At 48.4% G+C, this 19,162-nt stretch overlaps 1 protein-coding gene across 2 annotated transcripts in view; it reads left to right on the top strand.

Annotated features, from left to right (window-relative positions):
* DLGAP2 (DLG associated protein 2) overlaps positions 1–19,162 on the top strand; it is a 715,150-nt gene that overhangs the window by 622,217 nt on the left and 73,771 nt on the right. For both annotated transcript variants that reach the window (XM_067722012.1, XM_067722010.1), the window contains one exon: positions 9,598–9,809. In XM_067722012.1, coding sequence (XP_067578113.1) covers positions 9,598–9,809 — 212 coding nt within the window. The remainder of the gene's footprint in view (positions 1–9,597; positions 9,810–19,162) is intronic.

Here is a 19,162-nt window from a genome sequence, read left to right on the forward strand (position 1 = left end):
TAAGATTTACAAGAACAGAAGGGAGAAATAAATGCTCGTACGCTTTTCTTTTTCCACCCAAAGCTAGAGAGATTTGGAGCTGAACAAAGGATTGCTTTTCACTTTTACCTTTGGTTTGTACAGAATACATAATTAACATTAGAGCAAGAGTCTTTATGTTTTTAAGTAGGTCAAAGCAGACAATAGGCAGAATTGAAAGAAAATTATGGTCCCTTTTATTCTTTGAAAGAGCTTGTTTTGGTAGTTTCTCCATCAGCAGACAAAGCGTCTAAGGTCAGAGTGTTAATGAATGTCACGTTAATTGGGCAGGTGACCTGCGGGGGGTTAGCTCAGGGAACAGGTGGCCCCCTTGTCATGTGCTGCCCCGGGTTCTAGGGACACGAAGGTAGGAGGTGCCCTCCCGGCCCTGATGGGAGGACAGGTGAGGGCAACTGCGTCGTCTAGAGAACACGGCGGGGACACGTGGGAACATGCCAGGAACACAGGCGTTGGCCCCCATCACATCGCACTGCAGCGGCACGCAGCCCAGGGCCAGCACCAGCTCGGTACCCCCTTCTCCCGTCCTGGTCTCCTGGCCTCTCCGCAGACCTCCTTCACTCTCCCTCCCCCCTTCCTCTCTTGATTGTCTCTGCCCGACTGGTGGTCCAGACCCGCAGGGTCTCCGGGCGACGAGGGGTCTTACCCCGGTGTCTGTGCTAATGATGCTGCTGTTTTGAAGGCAGCATCTTGTTTGGTGTTTAATTCAGGAAGAGTTCCCGTCCCAACATGACACTCCAGGGAGCCGCCAGAGGGGAGGGGCAGAAGGACCGTGGAGCGGCGAGAGCCACTGGGAAGCGTGAAAATCTTCCCACACTTGCCGAGTATTTCAGCCCCGCTCCCAACCTCCATCCCACCGAGGTCCGCACGCCCCCAGACCTGGGCACCGATCCTGCCCCACCGTCCTTCGCGGGAAAGGGCTCCAAACGCTCCATGAGTCGTGAGCATCCTCCATCCCCGAGCGGAAGCTGGTCATCAAGTTGATGAAGTACGCGGTGCGCGCACAGAAGTACATCCTACAAACACTGCATTTCCCAGCGACATTCGTTCATTGGGTTCTGTCTGTGCTTTAGAAAAACCATCCACCTTTACCAAAGGGGGCCTCTTCTGGTTTCTGCAGTAAGCACTTCAAGGGGCCTCAGGTTTCCAGAGCCCTGGACGTGTGCTTCCACGTGATCAGAAGTGAAAGCTGACTTCTGACTAAGAGCTGAGCTCTGACACTGACCACCTCCCACACCCTGGCTGACGTGGCCGCCCCAACTGTCCTGAGTGTGTCTCGTGTCCCCGTCCCTCCCTCTGCCTGCATTGCTCTGCTCGCCGGTCTACGACGATCTGTCTCCCCAACAGGACTCCACACCCCCGTCACCGCATTATCCCTGCGTCTGGTGGGGTCGGACTCGTAATAAAGCCCCGAATGAAGGAACGAGGAGGCTCATTTGTCCTGTGATGCCGCAGGACACCTGGAAGCAGTGAAAAGATACTCAGATGTCGGTTCAACAAAGCCAGCGTCTTTCCAGGCACTGGAGGCGTCTGGGTGGTTCTGGAATCGGGGCGATCAGGAGGATGGATGCGCCCCCAGCCGCTTCTGCTCTCACGGGATTCATGACTCTTCAGGATGGTTGGAATTAGGGATCATAAAGACCACCCAACTCCAGAAAACCAGTCATTCTGATAAGCTTCTCACAAACTTAATTGTTTCACCCAGTTCCCAGAGCCCCGGAGCCCCGGGGCTGTCCCCGCCGGGAATGGCTGGCATCACGGCCACTGGATTTCTCTGGCCCCTCTGTGGGTTGGGTTACTCCCCAAACCTGCTGAGGTGGCGGGTCCCTTCCCCCGGAGTCCCCATGGAAACCCTCATCCCTCTTCCGGGCGCTTCTCACAATCGGTCTCTTGTGTTTCCACGTGCACGTCTTGGCCGATTTCATCAGCACATAAGACACGCTCACATCGTGGGTCATTTTGCCGTCTCTGTTCTTTCGTGACAGTGGATGGGTGGGTCCTGGAGAGCAGTGGCATCCCCTGGGAAGGGTTTGAAAGGAGCCATTCCCAGAGCACAGGGGAAACCATTACCATCCTAGGCCTATGGGCAGGGTCCGGAGAGAGGGGGCCCGTGGAAGCAGGACCTTCAGCATTCGGAAGCCTGGTTGAGGCAGCTTCTGGCAGACCGTGGGCCCGAAGCTGGAGAGAGCTCTGGAAGGCGCTCCGCAACCCCCTGCACTCCCCCCGCAGTGCAGCCCTTGGCAGAGCCAACCAGAACCGGAGGCTAAGGGACCCGGACTGGCGAGAGGCTCCCTCAGTGTCAGGGCACAGAGAAGCGTGTGGGGGGAGGAGACCGGGGACCAGAGGGGACAGGAGAGGGCATGGGGGGCATGAGCAGCACGTATGGACAGTGCCCAGCACACGGGGACAGGGACCAGCACGTAGGAGAGTGACCAGCCCATAGGGACGGTGCCCAGCACATAGAGTGACCAGCACATATGGACGGTGCCCAGCACATAGGAGAGTGCCCAGCACATATGGACAGTGCCCAGCACATGGGGACAGTGCCCGGCACATATGGACAGTGCCCAGCACATGGGGACAGTGCCCGGCACATGTGGATGGTGCCCGGCACATATGGACGGTGCCCAGCACATGGGGACAGTGCCCGGCACGTATGGATGGTACCGACAGGGGACTCATGTATGACCAGCACACAGGATCACCTCCAGCAGGCCGCGGCCCGCTCAGTGCATCGTGTTGAGTCCCTCGTATGGTCTCAGGCCTGTGACAGGCATTTGGGAAATATTGTTGAGATAAATTCTTCACTGAAGGATGCTGGGGTTCGAGTATTTGCCAGCCGTGAGCCCGGTCAACCTTTCTGCCTCATTGATCTCGTATACATCACCCTTTGTGGTGAGACTCAACACAGTGTAAGAAAGGCGCTTGGAAAATCATCAGTCATTATATAAACCTATAATAATATTGTGTGGGTGAATATTCTACTCTGTCCACGTTTACCAGTTAAGAAGGACGAGGGCTGTGTGTGACTGTGAATGTGCACGGTAGAAATCAAAGGAGAGCTGACGCTTGGGCTGGCGGTTCTCTCTGGTGCATGGGGGTCAGGGAAGGATGTTAGCGGCATCCCTGGCCTCAAGCCTCCAGCGGCCAGGAGGCAGTCTCCCCACCTTGGAGATGACCAAACTTGTCTCTGGACGTCACCAAGTGTCCCCAGGAGACAGAATTACCCCCAGCTGAGAACCACTGGGGTCGTCCCAAGAGCGTGAGAGTTAGAACTAGGTGGACTTGGGTTCATCAGAAGCCGACTCTCCTGGGCTGGGGGCAGGGACCCCTCCGCCTGCACCTCCTCCCGGGCGCTGCCTCCCCGCCCTCAGCATCCCTCCCGGTACCATCCACCTCCCAGGTGTCCAAGCTCAGCTGGGAAGCCTTTTTATGAGACGCCTTCCTTTTTTTTTTTTTAATTTTTTTCTTCTTATTTTGATATAATTTTAGATTTACATAAAAGTTGCAATAATAGAAAAGAAAACTGAGGTATACCCTTCACCCCATTTCTCCTGTGTTAACAACTTAGATAACCATAGCACCGTTATCAAAATCAGGAAATTAACAACGTTATAATATTACTAACTTAAACACAGATCTCTTGGGAATTTCACCAGTTTTCCCCGATGTCCTCTTTCTGTTCCCACAATCTTTTAGTTATCGTGTCTCCTTAATCTCCTCCAATACATGGTGGTTCCCCAATCTTTCCTTACCTTAATGACCTTGACACTCTTGAAGAATAATAGTTATTCTGTAGAATGTCTCTCGGTTTGGGTTTCTCAGATGTTTTCATGATGAAAGTTAGGCATTTTTGGCAAGACTACCCAGAAGTGATATCGTGTCCTGTTCAGTGCATCATATCAAGGGGTACGTGATGTTTATATGTCGTATCAGGGGTAATGCTAACCTTGATCCCTTGTTTAAGTTGGTAACCTCAGTTGCTTTTGTACGCAGTGGTTCTGGAACATGTGCGACGCCTTCTTGTGAGACGCCTTCTCAGGGCCTGGGAGGCTTGTTGATAGCTAAGCCACGCCCTCTCCAAAGTCCGTGCATTTATACCCATTGTGCGATTGTTTAAACAACTTTCCTGCCCGTAACCATGGCTCCTAAACACGTCAAACCAAGTATCCTGTTTATAGCAAATATTTCACGGTGTCTCCTGGACTATTCTAAAATGAAATTCATGTGTAACCGACCTACACACACTATTCTGAGTATAGATTTGACCCTTGAACGACACAGGTTGGAGCTGCGTGGGTCCACTTGCAGGTGGAATTTTTCAGTAGTAAATGCTCAGCACTACGTGATCCACGGCTGGTTGACTCCTCAGATGCTGAGCGAAGCACGTGGAGGACTGACTACAAGTTATCCTCGGATTTTTGGCTGTGTGGAGGGTCAGCGCCCCAACACCTGCATTGTTCAAGGGTCAGCTGTATAGGTTTGTTTACGTGTATAATGTGCCCAAACGCTAATAAAACAGAAATAAAAGGAGGGTCACTTTTAACTAAGAACATGAATTTTAATATAAAAATGTCTGGGCACATGACAAACATGTACAGAAGGAAGTATTCGGACGCTTGTTTCTGGATGAAGACACAGTAATTTAGACCTGTGGAGGGAATAGTCATGATTCACGCACCACCAGCAGATTCACCCACCAGATGGGATTTTCGGCAATGGTCCACATTTCTTGGGGAAGGATCACACCAAACAAAGTTCTCTCTTCCCTTGATTTACATGGTTAGTTGCATTCCTGAAAAATCCACTGTTCATTAAGACCATGCAAATGAAAAAAGCAAAACAACTTTAGTTTACATACAAAGAAGAGTTAGATTCAAGGCTCAGGTCATTATAGACAGAAAAGCATACAGCACACAAGCCAGTTCTTCACGGGGGTGGGATTGCGTCATGCTTTCCTGCGAACGAGCATCTCTGGCCCCCAGGATGCTGGTCGTGTCCCCCAAGTATGTGGCACTCACGGCTTCCCCCGATGGATGTCTTGGGTGGCCCTAGAGGGTGTCCCCACTTGGAACCGTTGTTGTTTACTGTAACAACCTGCAACTGAGAAGCCCAGCTGTCTTGCTGTCAATTATATTCCCAGTGGCGAGCGTGCCTGTCATGCATTTAAAACAAAACACAAAAACTTTCTGGAATGAATGGAGAAGACATTTCCCTACAGGGACACACAGCGTTTGATGACATTTTTTTCCTTGGTTTCAACACCTGAAAGAGAATATTATTACGAAACCCCGGCCCTTGTCACCCGTGCCTTGCTGCTTGAAAGGAAGAAAGGACATTTTAACCTGCCGCGTTGAAGTTTCCTTCAAGCAAGGAGCAGGAGACACTGAACTGTACACTCAACTCAACCTTAGGAAAATGCCTATTTAGACATCATAAATATCACTCTATGCAAGTAGGAACTAAAGTAATAATTATCGCCTAATGCAGCAAAGATCACGCATGGATTTGCAGAGGTCAGTGGTCACTGTGAAAGGAAGTTCATTTGTTCGTTCGTTAAAGCACTTGTGGGTTTGGGGCCAACCCTGGCCACCCTTACCTGCCATTGCAGGCTTTTGACGCTGTAATGTACCCAAGAAAGAGTTATTGACTGAGACACGGTGGCATTTTCGTGTCACTCCCTTGTTCTTTTGACAGCCTGGAGACATGTGCTTTGGAAGCGGCATTCAGAGCCCACGCTTGACTCTGGTTTACCCTCCTTCTGTACTGGAATCTCTCCTGTCAGAGACTGCGAAATTGGCGGCTTGCATCAGAAACAAAAAAATACAAGCTGCTCTCATTTGTTAGTTAATTCACAAGCTGCTGGGGAGAAAATCTTTGTTTTTTTTACGGAAACATGTTTTTAATTCACAAAAACTCCATAAAGCTGCCAGTGGGGATGCATGTTTCCCGGCTCCTCTCCATCTGTCTCCTGCCGTCTGCAGCCTCCTCCCGGGAGCGCCCGGCCCATAGAGGAACCCCCGGCCTCCTCCTTCCTGGGCCTTTGGTGCCTCCCTCTTCATTTTTTTTTTTTTTTAACATCTTTATTGGAGTATAATTGCTTTACAATGGTGTGTTAGTTTCTGCTTTATAACAAAGTGAATCAGTTATACATATACATATGTTCCCATATCTCCTCCCTCTTGTGTCTCCCTCCCTCCCACCCTCCCTATCCCACCCCTCTAGGTGGTCACAAAGCACCGAGCTGATCTCCCTGTGCTATGCGGCTGCTTCCCACTAGCTATTTATTTTACGTTTGGTAGTGTATATATGTCCATGCCACTCTCTCACTTTGTCACAGCTCACCCTTCCCCCTCCCCATATCCTCAAGTCCATTCTCTAGTAGGTCTGTGTCTTTATTCCCGTCTTTACCCCTAGTTTCTTCATGACCTTTTTTTTTGTCTTAGATTCCATATATATGTATTAGCATATGGTATTTGTTTTTCTCTTTCTGACTTACTTCACTCTGTAGGACAGAATCTAGGTCCATCCACCTCACTACAGATAACTCAATTTCGTTCCTTTTTATGGCTGAGTAATATTCCATTGTATATATGTGCCACATCTTCTTTATCCATTCATCTGTTGATGGACACTTAGGTTGCTTCCATGTCCTGGCTATCTGCCTGCTGCTCAAATCCCAGGAAGTTAGAGCCCAGACCCCTCCTCCAGGAGGCCTTCCCAGATCATTTCCTCTCTGTCCACAGCTTCCACTGGCTGCTTCCCTGTTTTCCCTCCACACCTGCTTCTGTAGCCCTAATTAAACCATAATTCACTTTCTTTTATGCCTGCCTTCCTACTGAAATGTACTGTCATTAGGGACTAAATTTTCTAAAGTTTACTTCTTATTACCCTAGCAAGATATATGGTCCATGTAGAAAACTTAGAAGACATAAGTATAAGGAAAAATCATTGAGAAACCCGTGGTCAGTATCTCCCAGGGATGGTTCCACATCCTTCCGGCTACGTGTCTATGCATGTTGCAGGCATATCTGTCGTTAAAGTATAAGAACACGGAGTGCATACGCTAAAATGCTCACGCCCATGAACACCCTTCGTCGGCTAAATAGCAATTCTTCTGCACAGTATCCATGGCATGCTTGTAGTAAATATTTCCCGCCACCCCGTGAGATATTATCCGTTTTCCTCCTTTGACCCTAATGAATGGTTCACAGTCCCTGGCATGAATCCTGTTGCCTGGGGACATTGCTGGGTCAGAGGCACCCACAGTCTGAAGTCTTCTGATACGTGGCTGTAAATGTTGGACCCACATTACCACCTGGCGTGAAATGGCGTGGAAATGTCTGTGCCCACACCTGTCTCCATCCTGGTAATTTGTTCTGATGGTGGAAACTGACTTTTGGTAAGAAAACCCATGGATGAGGACCTAAATGCCCAGAGAAGCTCAGTCTTCCTTCTTCCTTGTGCCCCCAATCCTGAGAGCCAGGAGATACCTTCTATATGCGTAAATCTATGCCTGTTTCCCGGGGGGCTGATTGCTTGCTCTGTCACCGGGCCTTTCTCTCCTCCCACCGTGTCTCTGGCGGTTCTGCACTGCCGTCTGTGGCCTCGTGCCCGCCCGCCCACTCTGGACCACCCCCAGGGTCACTGTCCTCTTGAAACCCCCTGGAGACGGGCACTCAGCACCCGGCAACACGGAGCTTGGAAACGCCACCCACGCGGCCCCTGCTCTGCAGCTGCAGGGACTCGGCTGCGGACCCCCCAGGGCCACACAGCCCTGGGGGTCACGGTCCACTGAGGACCTGGAATCTCCACCCTGTTAAGCCCCCTCCTCTTCCTGTGTGTGGCTGCGATGTCTCCACGCGCTTCCCGTGGACCTAAGCCAGCTTGGGGTGGGCGGAGGGGGAGCTGTTTTAAAACACAAACTGCAGGCAGGACCCACGACGTGTCACCACGGGGCCTGGACGGGCTTGATGCCCACCCCCTCACCTCTCAGTGAGGGGCCGCCCTGTCCCTACTTGTCTTGGCCGGAACCGCAGAAGGTACATCCTGTCCCATCCCCGGTTTCCCCTCCTGGGCTGTAACATGCGAGATGTCTGAAGATGTGTTTTAAGAAAATGGAGAAAAGGTGCCTTCAGCTGAAAACTCTGCCTTTCCATCCAGGCATGTGCGTCCCTGGCGGGGATGGTGACAAATGGGCCCACTGGCACCATCAAAACTGGAAAGGTGACAAAGGAACATATCTACGAAACAGAAACAGACTCACAGACACAGAGAACAGACTGCGGTTGCGAAGGGGGGCTGGGGGAGCGGTGGATTGGGAGCTTGGGGTTAGCAGGTGCAAACTATTATATATAGGATGGATACACAACGGGGTCCTACTGTATAGCACAGGGAACTCTATTCAGTCTCCTGTGATAGACCATAAGGGAGAAGAATATGAAAAATAGATATATACGTCTATAACTGAGTCGCTTTGCTGTACAGCAGAAATTAACACAGCATTGTAAACCAACTAGACTTCAATCAAATTTTTTAAAAACCCTGGAAAAATGGCAGGACTCCTCTTAGGATGACCTGAGTGTCCGTAAGTCTCTGAATAGTCACCACAGGAAGAACCCTGTCTCCGAAGACTGTCAGTACAGACTTGCGCCGTCCTCTGTCTCGGTGAAGAGTACTCTGGGAGATGGCGTCCTGCAGCACGGAGAGCACGTGTGTTAGGTTCTTGGACTGCGGAACTCCGTGTGACGGCGCGGGCACGTGCGGAATCGTGCAGCCCTCTACCCTCAGCCGCTGCTTGGCGTGGTTTGGGTCTTTGTAAGGGTCACGGCTGGTGGAAGGTGAGCTGCACGGGGCAGGCGCGTGCGGTGTAGACACCCTGAGACTTGTGTGTGCTGTGTGAGCACACCGGGTTTCCCAGATGGGGGGTGGACACGGAGTGCAGGCCTGCTTCATCCTCTTCGCGGCGTAGCCCATGCACCCCGGAAGTGACACAGAAGCGCTGAGGGGGCGTCGCTCTGCTGGGACCCACGCCGTGGACAGCGTTCGGGGTCTGAGTCCCCACCCAGCGCAGTGTGTGCTTCCCGGGCGTGCAGGGCCCTGGCGTGGGGGCCCGACGGTGGGGTGCGCCCCTGTCAGCCCTCGCCACGCAGCAGGGTGTCCTCCTTTGGTCTCCTTCTTCCTCTTATTTCTTGTTCTCCACACTGGGGACCTCTTTTTCCACTTTTCTCAAGTTTCAACTGCTTTCCTACCAGAAGGAAATAAATCTAAATGTTAGTGGTGCTTTTTTCCAGGTTTTGAGACTACAAACAGGTTTTTCTTTCTAACATTGTCTCACTTTTCCCATAACATTTATTACTTTTATAACAGGGGAGAAAACAATAATTGTATATTAATGTCCTTTGGGGATTTGAATGACAGACCCCTAAGAAGCGTGTGACTTTCACTGCTGAGTGACCATAACAAGCTGTGTCTTCACGAGCTCCGAGGATTTGTCCCCAGAGAGGCAGTAACGGGATTCTGACGCCAAGGCTGACGCACGCCCTGTCTGTTCTCTCCTAGGTGCCCCAGGACGAGTGGGGAGGGTACCCCACGGGGGGCAAAGACGAGGAAATTCCCTGCAGAAGGACGAGGAGTGGCAGTTACATCAAAGCCATGGGTGACGAGGAAAGCGGGGAGTCGGACTCCAGCCCCAAAATGCCCCCCAAGGTGGCGCTCCGGCCAGAGCCCCTGCTCAAGTCCATCGGACAGAGGCCGCCGGGGGACCTCCAAACGTAAGCCCCCCACGCGCCTCCCTCACCCCAGCCCAGGGCTCTTCTCACGCCGACCGCGGCTGGTTGTCCAAACACCCTAGAAAAAGTCCTGGGTTGAAAATATTAGGCTCAATGGCTGTCAATTTTCAAGTCATCAGACCTTCGGTTATTTACTCATTGCATAGTAATTAAGGAAATACCTTTGGGCAGTTTCTATGTCAAATATTAATTTTCAAGTACCTATCATAGCCGATGACCCATCCATGTCTTCTCAGATCATTCCAGCAATTGATCAGGAGCACATCTGTGTGAGTGTGTGTGTGTGTGTGTGTGAAAATCACAATGGGGAATTTTTTGTTTACTATAACTTTACAAGTGCACATGTAGGCAACAAGTTTTTTGCAGGGTAGGGGCAGGAACTGGATTAATTTTACAAATATCATAGCATGTGCTTTATATATTTGTCCAAAAATACATTGGGTTTTTTTTTGTTTTTTCTTTAACTGAAGTGTAGTTGACTTACAATGGTGTACCAGTCTCTGCTGTACAGCAAAGTGGCTCAGTTATACACACAGAGACATTCTTTTTTGATATTCTTTTCCATTATGTTTTATCCCAGGAGACTGGATATAGTTCCCTGTGCTCTACAGTAGGACCTTGTTGTTTATCCAGTGTATATACACTAGTTGCATCTGCTAATCCCAAACTCCCACTCCATCCCTCTCCCTCCCCCTTGGCAACCACAAGTCTGATCTCTGTATCTGTGAGTCTGTTTCTGTTTCATAGATAGGTTCGTCTGTGCCATAGTTTAGATTCCACATGTAAGTGATATATCATACGGTTATTTGTCTTTCTCTGACTTACTTCACGTAGTATGATAGTCTCTAGGTCCATCCATGTTGCTGTAAATGGCATTATTTCATTCTTTTTTATGGCTCAGTAGTATTCCATTGTATATATGTGCCACGTCTTCTTTATCCATTCCTCTGTCGATGGACATTTAGGTTGTTTCCATGTTTTGGCTGTCGTGAACAGTGATGCAATGAACATAGGGGTGCGTGCAAAGACACACTGTTGATAAATTTAACTAATTTCCAAAATATAAACAAAGGAAACTAGGAACTCGGCTATTCCTTTGAACTATGAAAATATGCCTGTAATTCTTAGCAGTCACCTTGTGTGTTTTTGGTCCTTCCAGCTAAGTCTGGATGTAAGTGCAAAGAACTGTCTGCTTTTCCCACCACGAGCTGTGGCTTCTCTGGTGTGAAGTTTCAGCAAGAGGGTGAAACAGCAGCTCAGTGCTTTGCCAGTGTTGCATCCAGAGTTGTTCTTGTAACGTAGTGAGAGGATGAGGCTGTGACCGGGGTGTCACCTTTGTGTCATCCCCCACCCGTGCCTCGTGCACATGGCGACATGTGAAACAATGGTGTGATTTCTCCTGATAAACCCAGTCATCCGTTAAATGTTACCTCACAGGATGAAAAATTTAAATTTTGAATTGACCCGTATCCTACATTTGACAAACGTGAACGGTACCTTTATGACCTCGTTCACTTAAATCCCTCGGCAGTTGTGTTGGGGATGCCAGGCACGAACAGATGAGGGAGGCAGCGACGCCTGTCTCGTCCCTTACGGGTCCCCTAAGGTAAGGCGCTGCCTTACACAGAGGAGGTGGTCAGGGGAGGTTTGTGAATCAGTGCCTAGGAGCCAAGCCAGAGGCTCGCCCTGTGGAGCTGACAGAGGGATAACGGGAAGGGGGCGTGTAAGCAAAGAAAGCAAACCGTTGCAAGAGGTTGTCAGTGGAAGGTTGTGCTGGGAACTTAAGAAGTGAGGGTTGGGCTTCCCTGGTGGCGCAGTGGTTGAGAGTCTGCCTGCTAATGCAGGGGACACCGGTTCGAGCCCTGGTCTGGGAGGATCCCACATGCCACGGAGCAACTAGGCCCGTGAGCCACAACTACTGAGCCTGCGCGTCTGGAGCCTGTGCTCTGCAACAAGAGAGGCCACGATAGTGAGAGGTCCGCGCACAGTGATGAAGAGTGGCCCCCGCTTGCCACAACTAGAGAAAGCCCTCACACAGAAATGAAGACCCAACACAGCAAAAAATAAATTAATTAATTAATAAACTCCTACCCCCAACATCTAAAAAAAAAAAAAAAAGAAGAAGTGAGGGTTTAGGGGTGGGGAACCAGAGGCATCACCTGACCCAGGCACGCAGTCGTCGAGGGCTGGACCAGGCACTGGTCTCCCCAGCTTCATTTGGGGGTGCCTGAAGACACATCTGAGAACTCTGGGTTATCTGAAAACCCCACCCCCCCGGGCAGCAGTTGTGCTTAGCAGGTCTTGAGGTTCTGGTCCACTGGGTAGGGTCACCGACTTAACTCCTCATTTTAAAAGTTCGTGATTCATTTCATGATTGTGCACTTTGAAAGCGAACCATGAAAAAGAAATAAAAGCAAGCAGTGTTTGAACTGTGAGCAGGGATCAGACCTTTTAAGAATTACGGGGGCTTCCCTGGTGGCGCAGTGGTTGGGAGTCCGCCTGCCGATGCGGGGGATGCGGGTTTGTGCCCCGGTCCGGGAGGATCCCACGTGCCGCGGAGCGGCTGGGCCTGTGGGCCATGGCCGCTGGGCCTGCGCGTCCGGAGCCTGTGCTCCGCAGCGGGAGAGGCCGCAGCGGTGAGAGGCCCGCACACCGCAAAAAAAAAAAAAAAAAAAAAAAAAAAGAATTACGCACTTTGGGGCTTCCCTGGTGGCCCAGTGGTTGAGAGTCCGCCTGCCAATGCAGGGGACACGGGTTCGTGCCCCGGTCCGGGAAGATCCTACATGCCGCGGAGCGGCTGGGCCTATGAGCCATGGCCGCTGAGCCTGCGCATCCGGAGCCTGTGCTCCGCAACGGGAGAGGCCACAACAGTGAGAGGCCCACGTACCGCAAAAAAAAAAAAAAAAAAAAGAATTACGCACTTTGTTTTCCTATTGACAAAGTCCCTCATCCCTGTCTGCTGACCCCAGACTGGTCGTGCTCCCTGGAGCCCTGTCCCCAACCCTTGAGTCCTCCCCGCGGGACCACGATTCCCTTCTTCAGCGGTCAGCACCTGCCTCTCGTCCCTCCCCTCATCTGTACCAGGCGCCAGTGCTGACGATGTTCAGAAGATATTGTTAGGAGCTTACATTCGTAAAGCCCACGTCATTACCCACCATAGTAAAAATTCCCTCAAAAACCCAAGAGAGTGATGGAGAGGCAAGGCCACCGGACAGAGTAACCATTCACCAACCGCGTGTGGAAGTGGAGCCGGGGGTTCATCCACAGAGGCTTCTAGCCCCAGCACACCCGCTGCACTTCATACCTCGGGAAACCTGGGGGAAAATGAATAGAAGATGCTGCCTAACACCTGCTCCTGTTCTCAGCTCACTTACGTCTGCGTTGGCCTTGCAAACACTGCCCACTCTGTCTGCAGAGATAAGCCCTCGGTTGGGCCCTTCTTCCCGTTATTCTGTGTCTATCACTCCGTTCATCCCTCCGACACGTGCCGGGCACTGTGCTAAGTTCTCCTTACACGTGTGTGGATTATTCTTTTCCCTCAAATCTGACACTGCGATGGAGATGTGAAGGGGAGGGGGCAGCACCCTGTGACATGTCCAGACGACACCGTGCCCTGCAAGAGTCCTCTGCTAATTTGCAAAGTCCGTGAAACTCCCATAACAAGTCGCTCTTTGTGTTAACATATGAATTTTCTCTTTAAAATATGTTACTGGGAGGTATATCAAGTAAGTTGTTATTATTGCCTGTTAGGCTCTTAGCACATCTTAGAATTTTATAAGTTTCAATATAATTTCACTTATTTTTGTCCTAAATGGCATCATGAAAACTCAACTCTTTACCCAGGGAAATAAAAGCTGTGCCCATTTTATGGAACAGAACCCTGAGTCAGAGGAGCAAGGTACTGAAGGCCACGGAAGGGACCAGGGGTTTGAAATGAAAAGTTCTTTTAATCCCATGTCCGAAGAAAGTATTCCACCCAAATAGCAGGGTCGTGTGCCAGGGGCCCAACATGATCTCTGAGGGAAGGGAAGTGGTAGTTCTAAAGGGTGTTTAAAATATGACTGAAAGCCCTCAGATTTAGCAGTGCACTGAATGTTTTCCCTCTGACACCACAGAACTTCACCAGCAGGAGCTGACAGAACGGTTTAAGAGTCAAGTGATAAACATAAGAATTGGTGTCTGCCAACCTCCTTTAGGTTTTATTCTCAGTATGCACCATTAATTCTATTCACACTCATAATGGTATTTAAGAATGCAGATGAACTAGTCAGATGAACCTAGAAATTATACTTTAGTTTTAATTTGATGGATAGATGTTCTTATCGTTGAATTATCATATGGGCACACTGAAACCTTAGGAATTTTACAAGCCTCCCAAGTCACAGTAAACACTAGTATAAAATGGACTTTCCCAGCAGCCCTTCTTCAATCTGCCCAGCTAAGACCTGAAACGAGATTGGCTGTTTAGTTGCCTGTTACCAGCCCTTTTGAGCCGTGTAATATAAAACCCCTTCTGTGAAGGCTGCACGTACTCAGAATGCTTGACCTCTGGGAACAGTGATTCTGTTGAACACTGTCTTGTCTTCCTGCTGTTAAACCGAGAAAAAAGTCAGTCTTCTCATTAATAATTGAGTGCATGTCCTTATTACACATATAAGGATTTTCGCTTTCACCTTGCTGTGTTCTCTATAGAGTGCAAGGTGAGAGAAAGTCTTTTCACTCTCGAAAGAAAAATGAAACAAAAAAAGACACGCAAAGACCTGTCACAGCTGTCTTACTGCTCAGAATTCTCAACAGTTGTGTTGACTGATCAGGAAAATCAGACCCCCAGGCCGGGGACAGACCCTGTCTCTCTGTGGGTCAGACCCTGCCCGCAGGCAGACACCATTTAGAATTATTTTAAATGAAGTGCAAATTTCAAGATGCTACTGAATCTGATTTACTAGATTTTTAAATTAGCTTATGTATTAGTATCTGGAGAATTCACTTTTTATAATTATGAAAGGGAGACCAACTAATTTAATTCAGGGTATTTTTTTCTGCTTAGTTGAATTGAGAAGTCAAAGCTCTAATAATTTTGAACATCTCTGAGTCATTCTCTCAAGAAGGTAGCATTTTAAATTTATAGAGAAAGGAGAGCTTATTTTAAGAACTATTTCATATGTAAAGATAAACTCAGGTGGGTTACAGATATAAGAATCATACTTGTATGTGTGAGTATATACAGGTATGTGTGTGTGTATATATATACGTGTGTGTATACACGTATGTGTATATACATGTGTATGTATATGTGTATATATATACATGAATGTGTGTATATGAATATTTTACAATCTTGGGTTGGAGAAGGCATATCCAAACCTTATTCCACAGTGAGAAACTACAAGACACTGACAGATTTTAATTCATAAAACTAAAAACGTTCTCATGGTAAAAGCCAACAAACAAATCAACAAGCTAAAAGTACTGTCACCAAAGTAAAACAACCCTAAAAACCTGGGAAAATGTTCCATAATACAGGTGACACGTTTTCATACCCTTAATACGAAGAGATGCCTTACAAATCAGTAAGGAAAAAGTGAAAACTGTAGCTATAAAAATGGACAAAGTCCAGAAAAGACTATTTATGGGACTTCCCTGGTGGCACAGTGGTTGAGAATCTGCCTGCCAATGCAGGGGACACAGGTTCGAGCCCTGGTCCAGGAAGATCCCACGTGCCGCGGAGCAACTAAGCCCGTGTGCCACAACTACTGAGCCTGCGTGCCACAACTACTGAGCCCAGGTGCCACAACTACTGAAGCCCACGCACCTAGAGCCCGTGCTCCTCAACAAGAGAAGCCACTGCAATGAGAAGCCCACGCACCGCAAGCAGAGAAAGCCCGCGTACAGCAACAAAGACCCAGTGCAGCCAAAAATAAATTTAATTTTTTAAAAAGGCTGTTTATATACCTTATCGATAATTGAAACTTAGAGAGTATTTTAGCATTCCACTTAAAGCTAAAAATGTAAAATCTTATTCTAAAGAAGTTGCTGTCAAGCATGCGCACAATTCCATTGTATATCACTGTAAGGAATTGTAAACTGCCTACGCGCCCATCCGTAGGCCTTGGGTCCCGCTTGGGGCAGTCTAGCCTCTGGATACACCTGTAAGCAGTAACACAAGTAAGACGATGTTCATTGCAACATCATCAGTAATAGCAGAAGTTGAAGACAATCCAGAGTTCACCACTGTAGTACTGATTGAATAATAGATATACAAGCATTAAAACGGTAGGATATTATTCATAGAATATACTAGAATATTAGGCAGCTATAAAAGATGAGGAAGATTTCTGTGTACCGATTTGGAGCGATCCAGGTTACATCACCTTTAAAAAGCAAAGCATAGGACATTAGTATATAGCTGCCACTTTTCTATAATAAAATGGGAAGATAAGATTAAAACTCATATCATATTTATATTATAAATTTTTATAAATTATAGTATAAATATTTATATAAATATAAATAATCATATTTATATTACATAAAGAAACAATAGAAGGATAAATAGAAACTAATAAAAATGTTTACCTCTAAGGAGTAAAGAGGAAGTAGGTGCAATAGGGCTGGGACCAGGACATCTCAATATGTCCCTTTTCTGTATATAGTGTTAACCCTGATTTATGCAAATGTGCCATCTATTCAGGAATATCAGAACTTAGAAGACACAATAAAAGAAAATAAAAGCCACTCTCAAAAAACAGAGCAGCCAAGAGGAGATTTAGAGATAACCGCTGACAGAACTATCAGAGAGAACCTAAATATAACGAATTAATGCCAAAGGATCTAAGGGAAAACGTGGACTCCTCACATACACAGAAGGGAAGTTGGCAGAGAGAGAAAAATTAGAAGAAAGAGGCGGCTAGAAATACTACAGATGAAAATCATGGTGTTAGAAGTAAGGCATTTTGCTGTTGAGCTCTTCAGCAGACTCAGCATAACTGAGTGATAATCAGTGAGCTTGAAGATAGGTCCACAGAGATCACCAAACTGAAACGCAAAGAAAAAAATGTAAGAAATAAAAAGTGGAAACGAGCATTCAAGAACTGTGGGAAAATATCAAACTGTCCAACACACCAGAATCCTGGGAGGAAAAGAGAAGGGGAAGCAGTCAATAGAAGAAACACTTGAAGACATAACGCCCAAGAATTCATAAAAATAATGAAAGACATTAAATCACAGATTGAAGAATCTCAGAAAATCTCAAGAAAGATAAGTACCAGAAACAAAACAAAAGCCACACACCTCATTTTCAAACTACCAGAAACCAAGGATAAAGAGACAATCTTAAAGAAAGCTGGAGAAAAAGACACATTACATACAGAGGAACAAAAAATTTTCACAGACTTTTTGTCATAAAGTATTCAAGCCAGAAAATAATGAAGTAACATCTTTAAAGTATTAAAAGAGCAACCTATTAACCCAGAATTCTAGACTTAGAGAAAGTATCTTTCAAAAATGAAATAAAGACTTTTTTCACAAAAACAAAAGCAGAGAAAAACATTGCCATCAGACCTGTACTAGGAGAAATATTAAAGGAAGTTCTTCAGGCACGAATATGGGATAATACGAGGACAGAGACATCTGGGTCTGTGCAAAAAAAGGACCGTTCCATATCTGTGTTGTGATGATAGCTACAGGACCATGCGCCTGCCACCATGCCCGGAGCTGTGCGGAAAGGGAGGGATGCTGACAGTGGGCAACTGAACCAGAACTGGAAAACCCAATCCTGCGAAATCAAAAACAGAGGGCGGAAAATGGAGTGTGTGCCAGCAGCTCCTCTGTGGCGAGGCATAAACATTGATCCGGGACAGGAGGAGGGGAGAGCCCTGCAGCCTCACCCCCTTTTTGCTGGTTCACATCAGGCAACATAAGACATGCCCCTTGGCCGCTGGTTGGAGAGGAGATCGAACGAGTCGCAGGAGAGAACCCCGGCTGGGAGGTGAGCGCAGGAGAAGAGCCGGGAAGATGCGCTCAGATGGTCCCTCTGGCTCCTCACGTGCGCTCGGAGAAGGGAGCTTCCTTTTCTCCAGATGTACACTGACTTGGTCGTCTCGATGACCCAGACACCTGCCCTGTGACTCTCCTGGAATTCACTGGCCGGTAGCAACTGGTCGTGCCCCTTGGCTGCTGGGGAGGGGTCAGGTCTGCTTCGGGGCCACAGTGGGGTCAACCCGAGAAACCCCGAAAGGCACAGGGCATGCAGGATCCATCTAGAACAGCTTACTGAGCATCCCGCAAGGCCACTTTCCCCATTTCTAGGGCCATCAATCTTGACTTTTCTGCTCTTTCCTGATGTGCAGCTCCCTTTTGAATTTGGCAGCCCCCCCCCACCCCAGCTCCTAGCATCTCTCACATCCCGACCCCAGGCCCAGTGTATCGCAGGCTCGTCTCCCCTCAGCATCCCGTTTCTGAGCATCCTTGCACCCGGGGCACCTGGCTGAGCCCCAGGGCAGATCCCTCACCCTCCAGCCCCTCGCAGCTTGGCAAGCCTTTCTTCTCACCCTTCCCAAGGCTCCTGGCAATCTGCCTTCCAGCCCTGCTGAACTCCCTGCAGTCTCCTGACTGCACCATCGGCTCACACTTCCGCGCTCCTGTTCACCCTTCAGTACCCACTCAGGGTTCCCTCCTTCTGGGGGTCTTCCTGAGTCAGTGCCCCGCCGGGCGCTTCCTGAGTCCTCTGCCCTTGCCTCTACCATACACGTGTCTGCTTTCCCTAACAGAGAGACGTCCTGTCTATAACAGCCATCGTATCTTCACTGTGTGGCATTTTATACGGGCCCCATACACACTGAATGAATGAAGAAAACTGACTTCTTATGAATCCCTAGTCAGGGATCATTGTTAATCAACTTAATAAGTGAACTGCTATTAAGGGCACCAGTAAAATCATCATTTTTAAAGTTTCTAAAAGTAAAACTTATAAGTTGAAAAGATGTGTGAAAGCCCATTCACATTCACTCAACTCCTTAAACTCTCTAATAATTAGTCCCAAAAGGACCAGATGCTAGCCTCCTTGAAAATATCACACACCTTAAGTGTGCAAATCTTCAACCAATAGGGAACCATGTGCTCCATGGAGAAGTATTCTCTTTCACAGTTTCCACTGCTACCCATGGTCTGGTGGCTTCCACACCCTCCATTTCAGCTGGAGGAAACCACGGGGGTTTCTTCTGTGCCAGGTCACGTTAGAGCTGTTGCCAGCACTGCGAGTGTGTATTTGCAGCTCTGAAGAGTGCGACCTCCTGGCTTCCCAGGTAGCTGAAAATGTCTCTCATCAGAGACTGAAC

The sequence above is a fragment of the Pseudorca crassidens genome, chromosome 21 (assembly GCF_039906515.1).
Source record: "Pseudorca crassidens isolate mPseCra1 chromosome 21, mPseCra1.hap1, whole genome shotgun sequence".
Taxonomy (NCBI): domain Eukaryota; kingdom Metazoa; phylum Chordata; class Mammalia; order Artiodactyla; family Delphinidae; genus Pseudorca; species Pseudorca crassidens.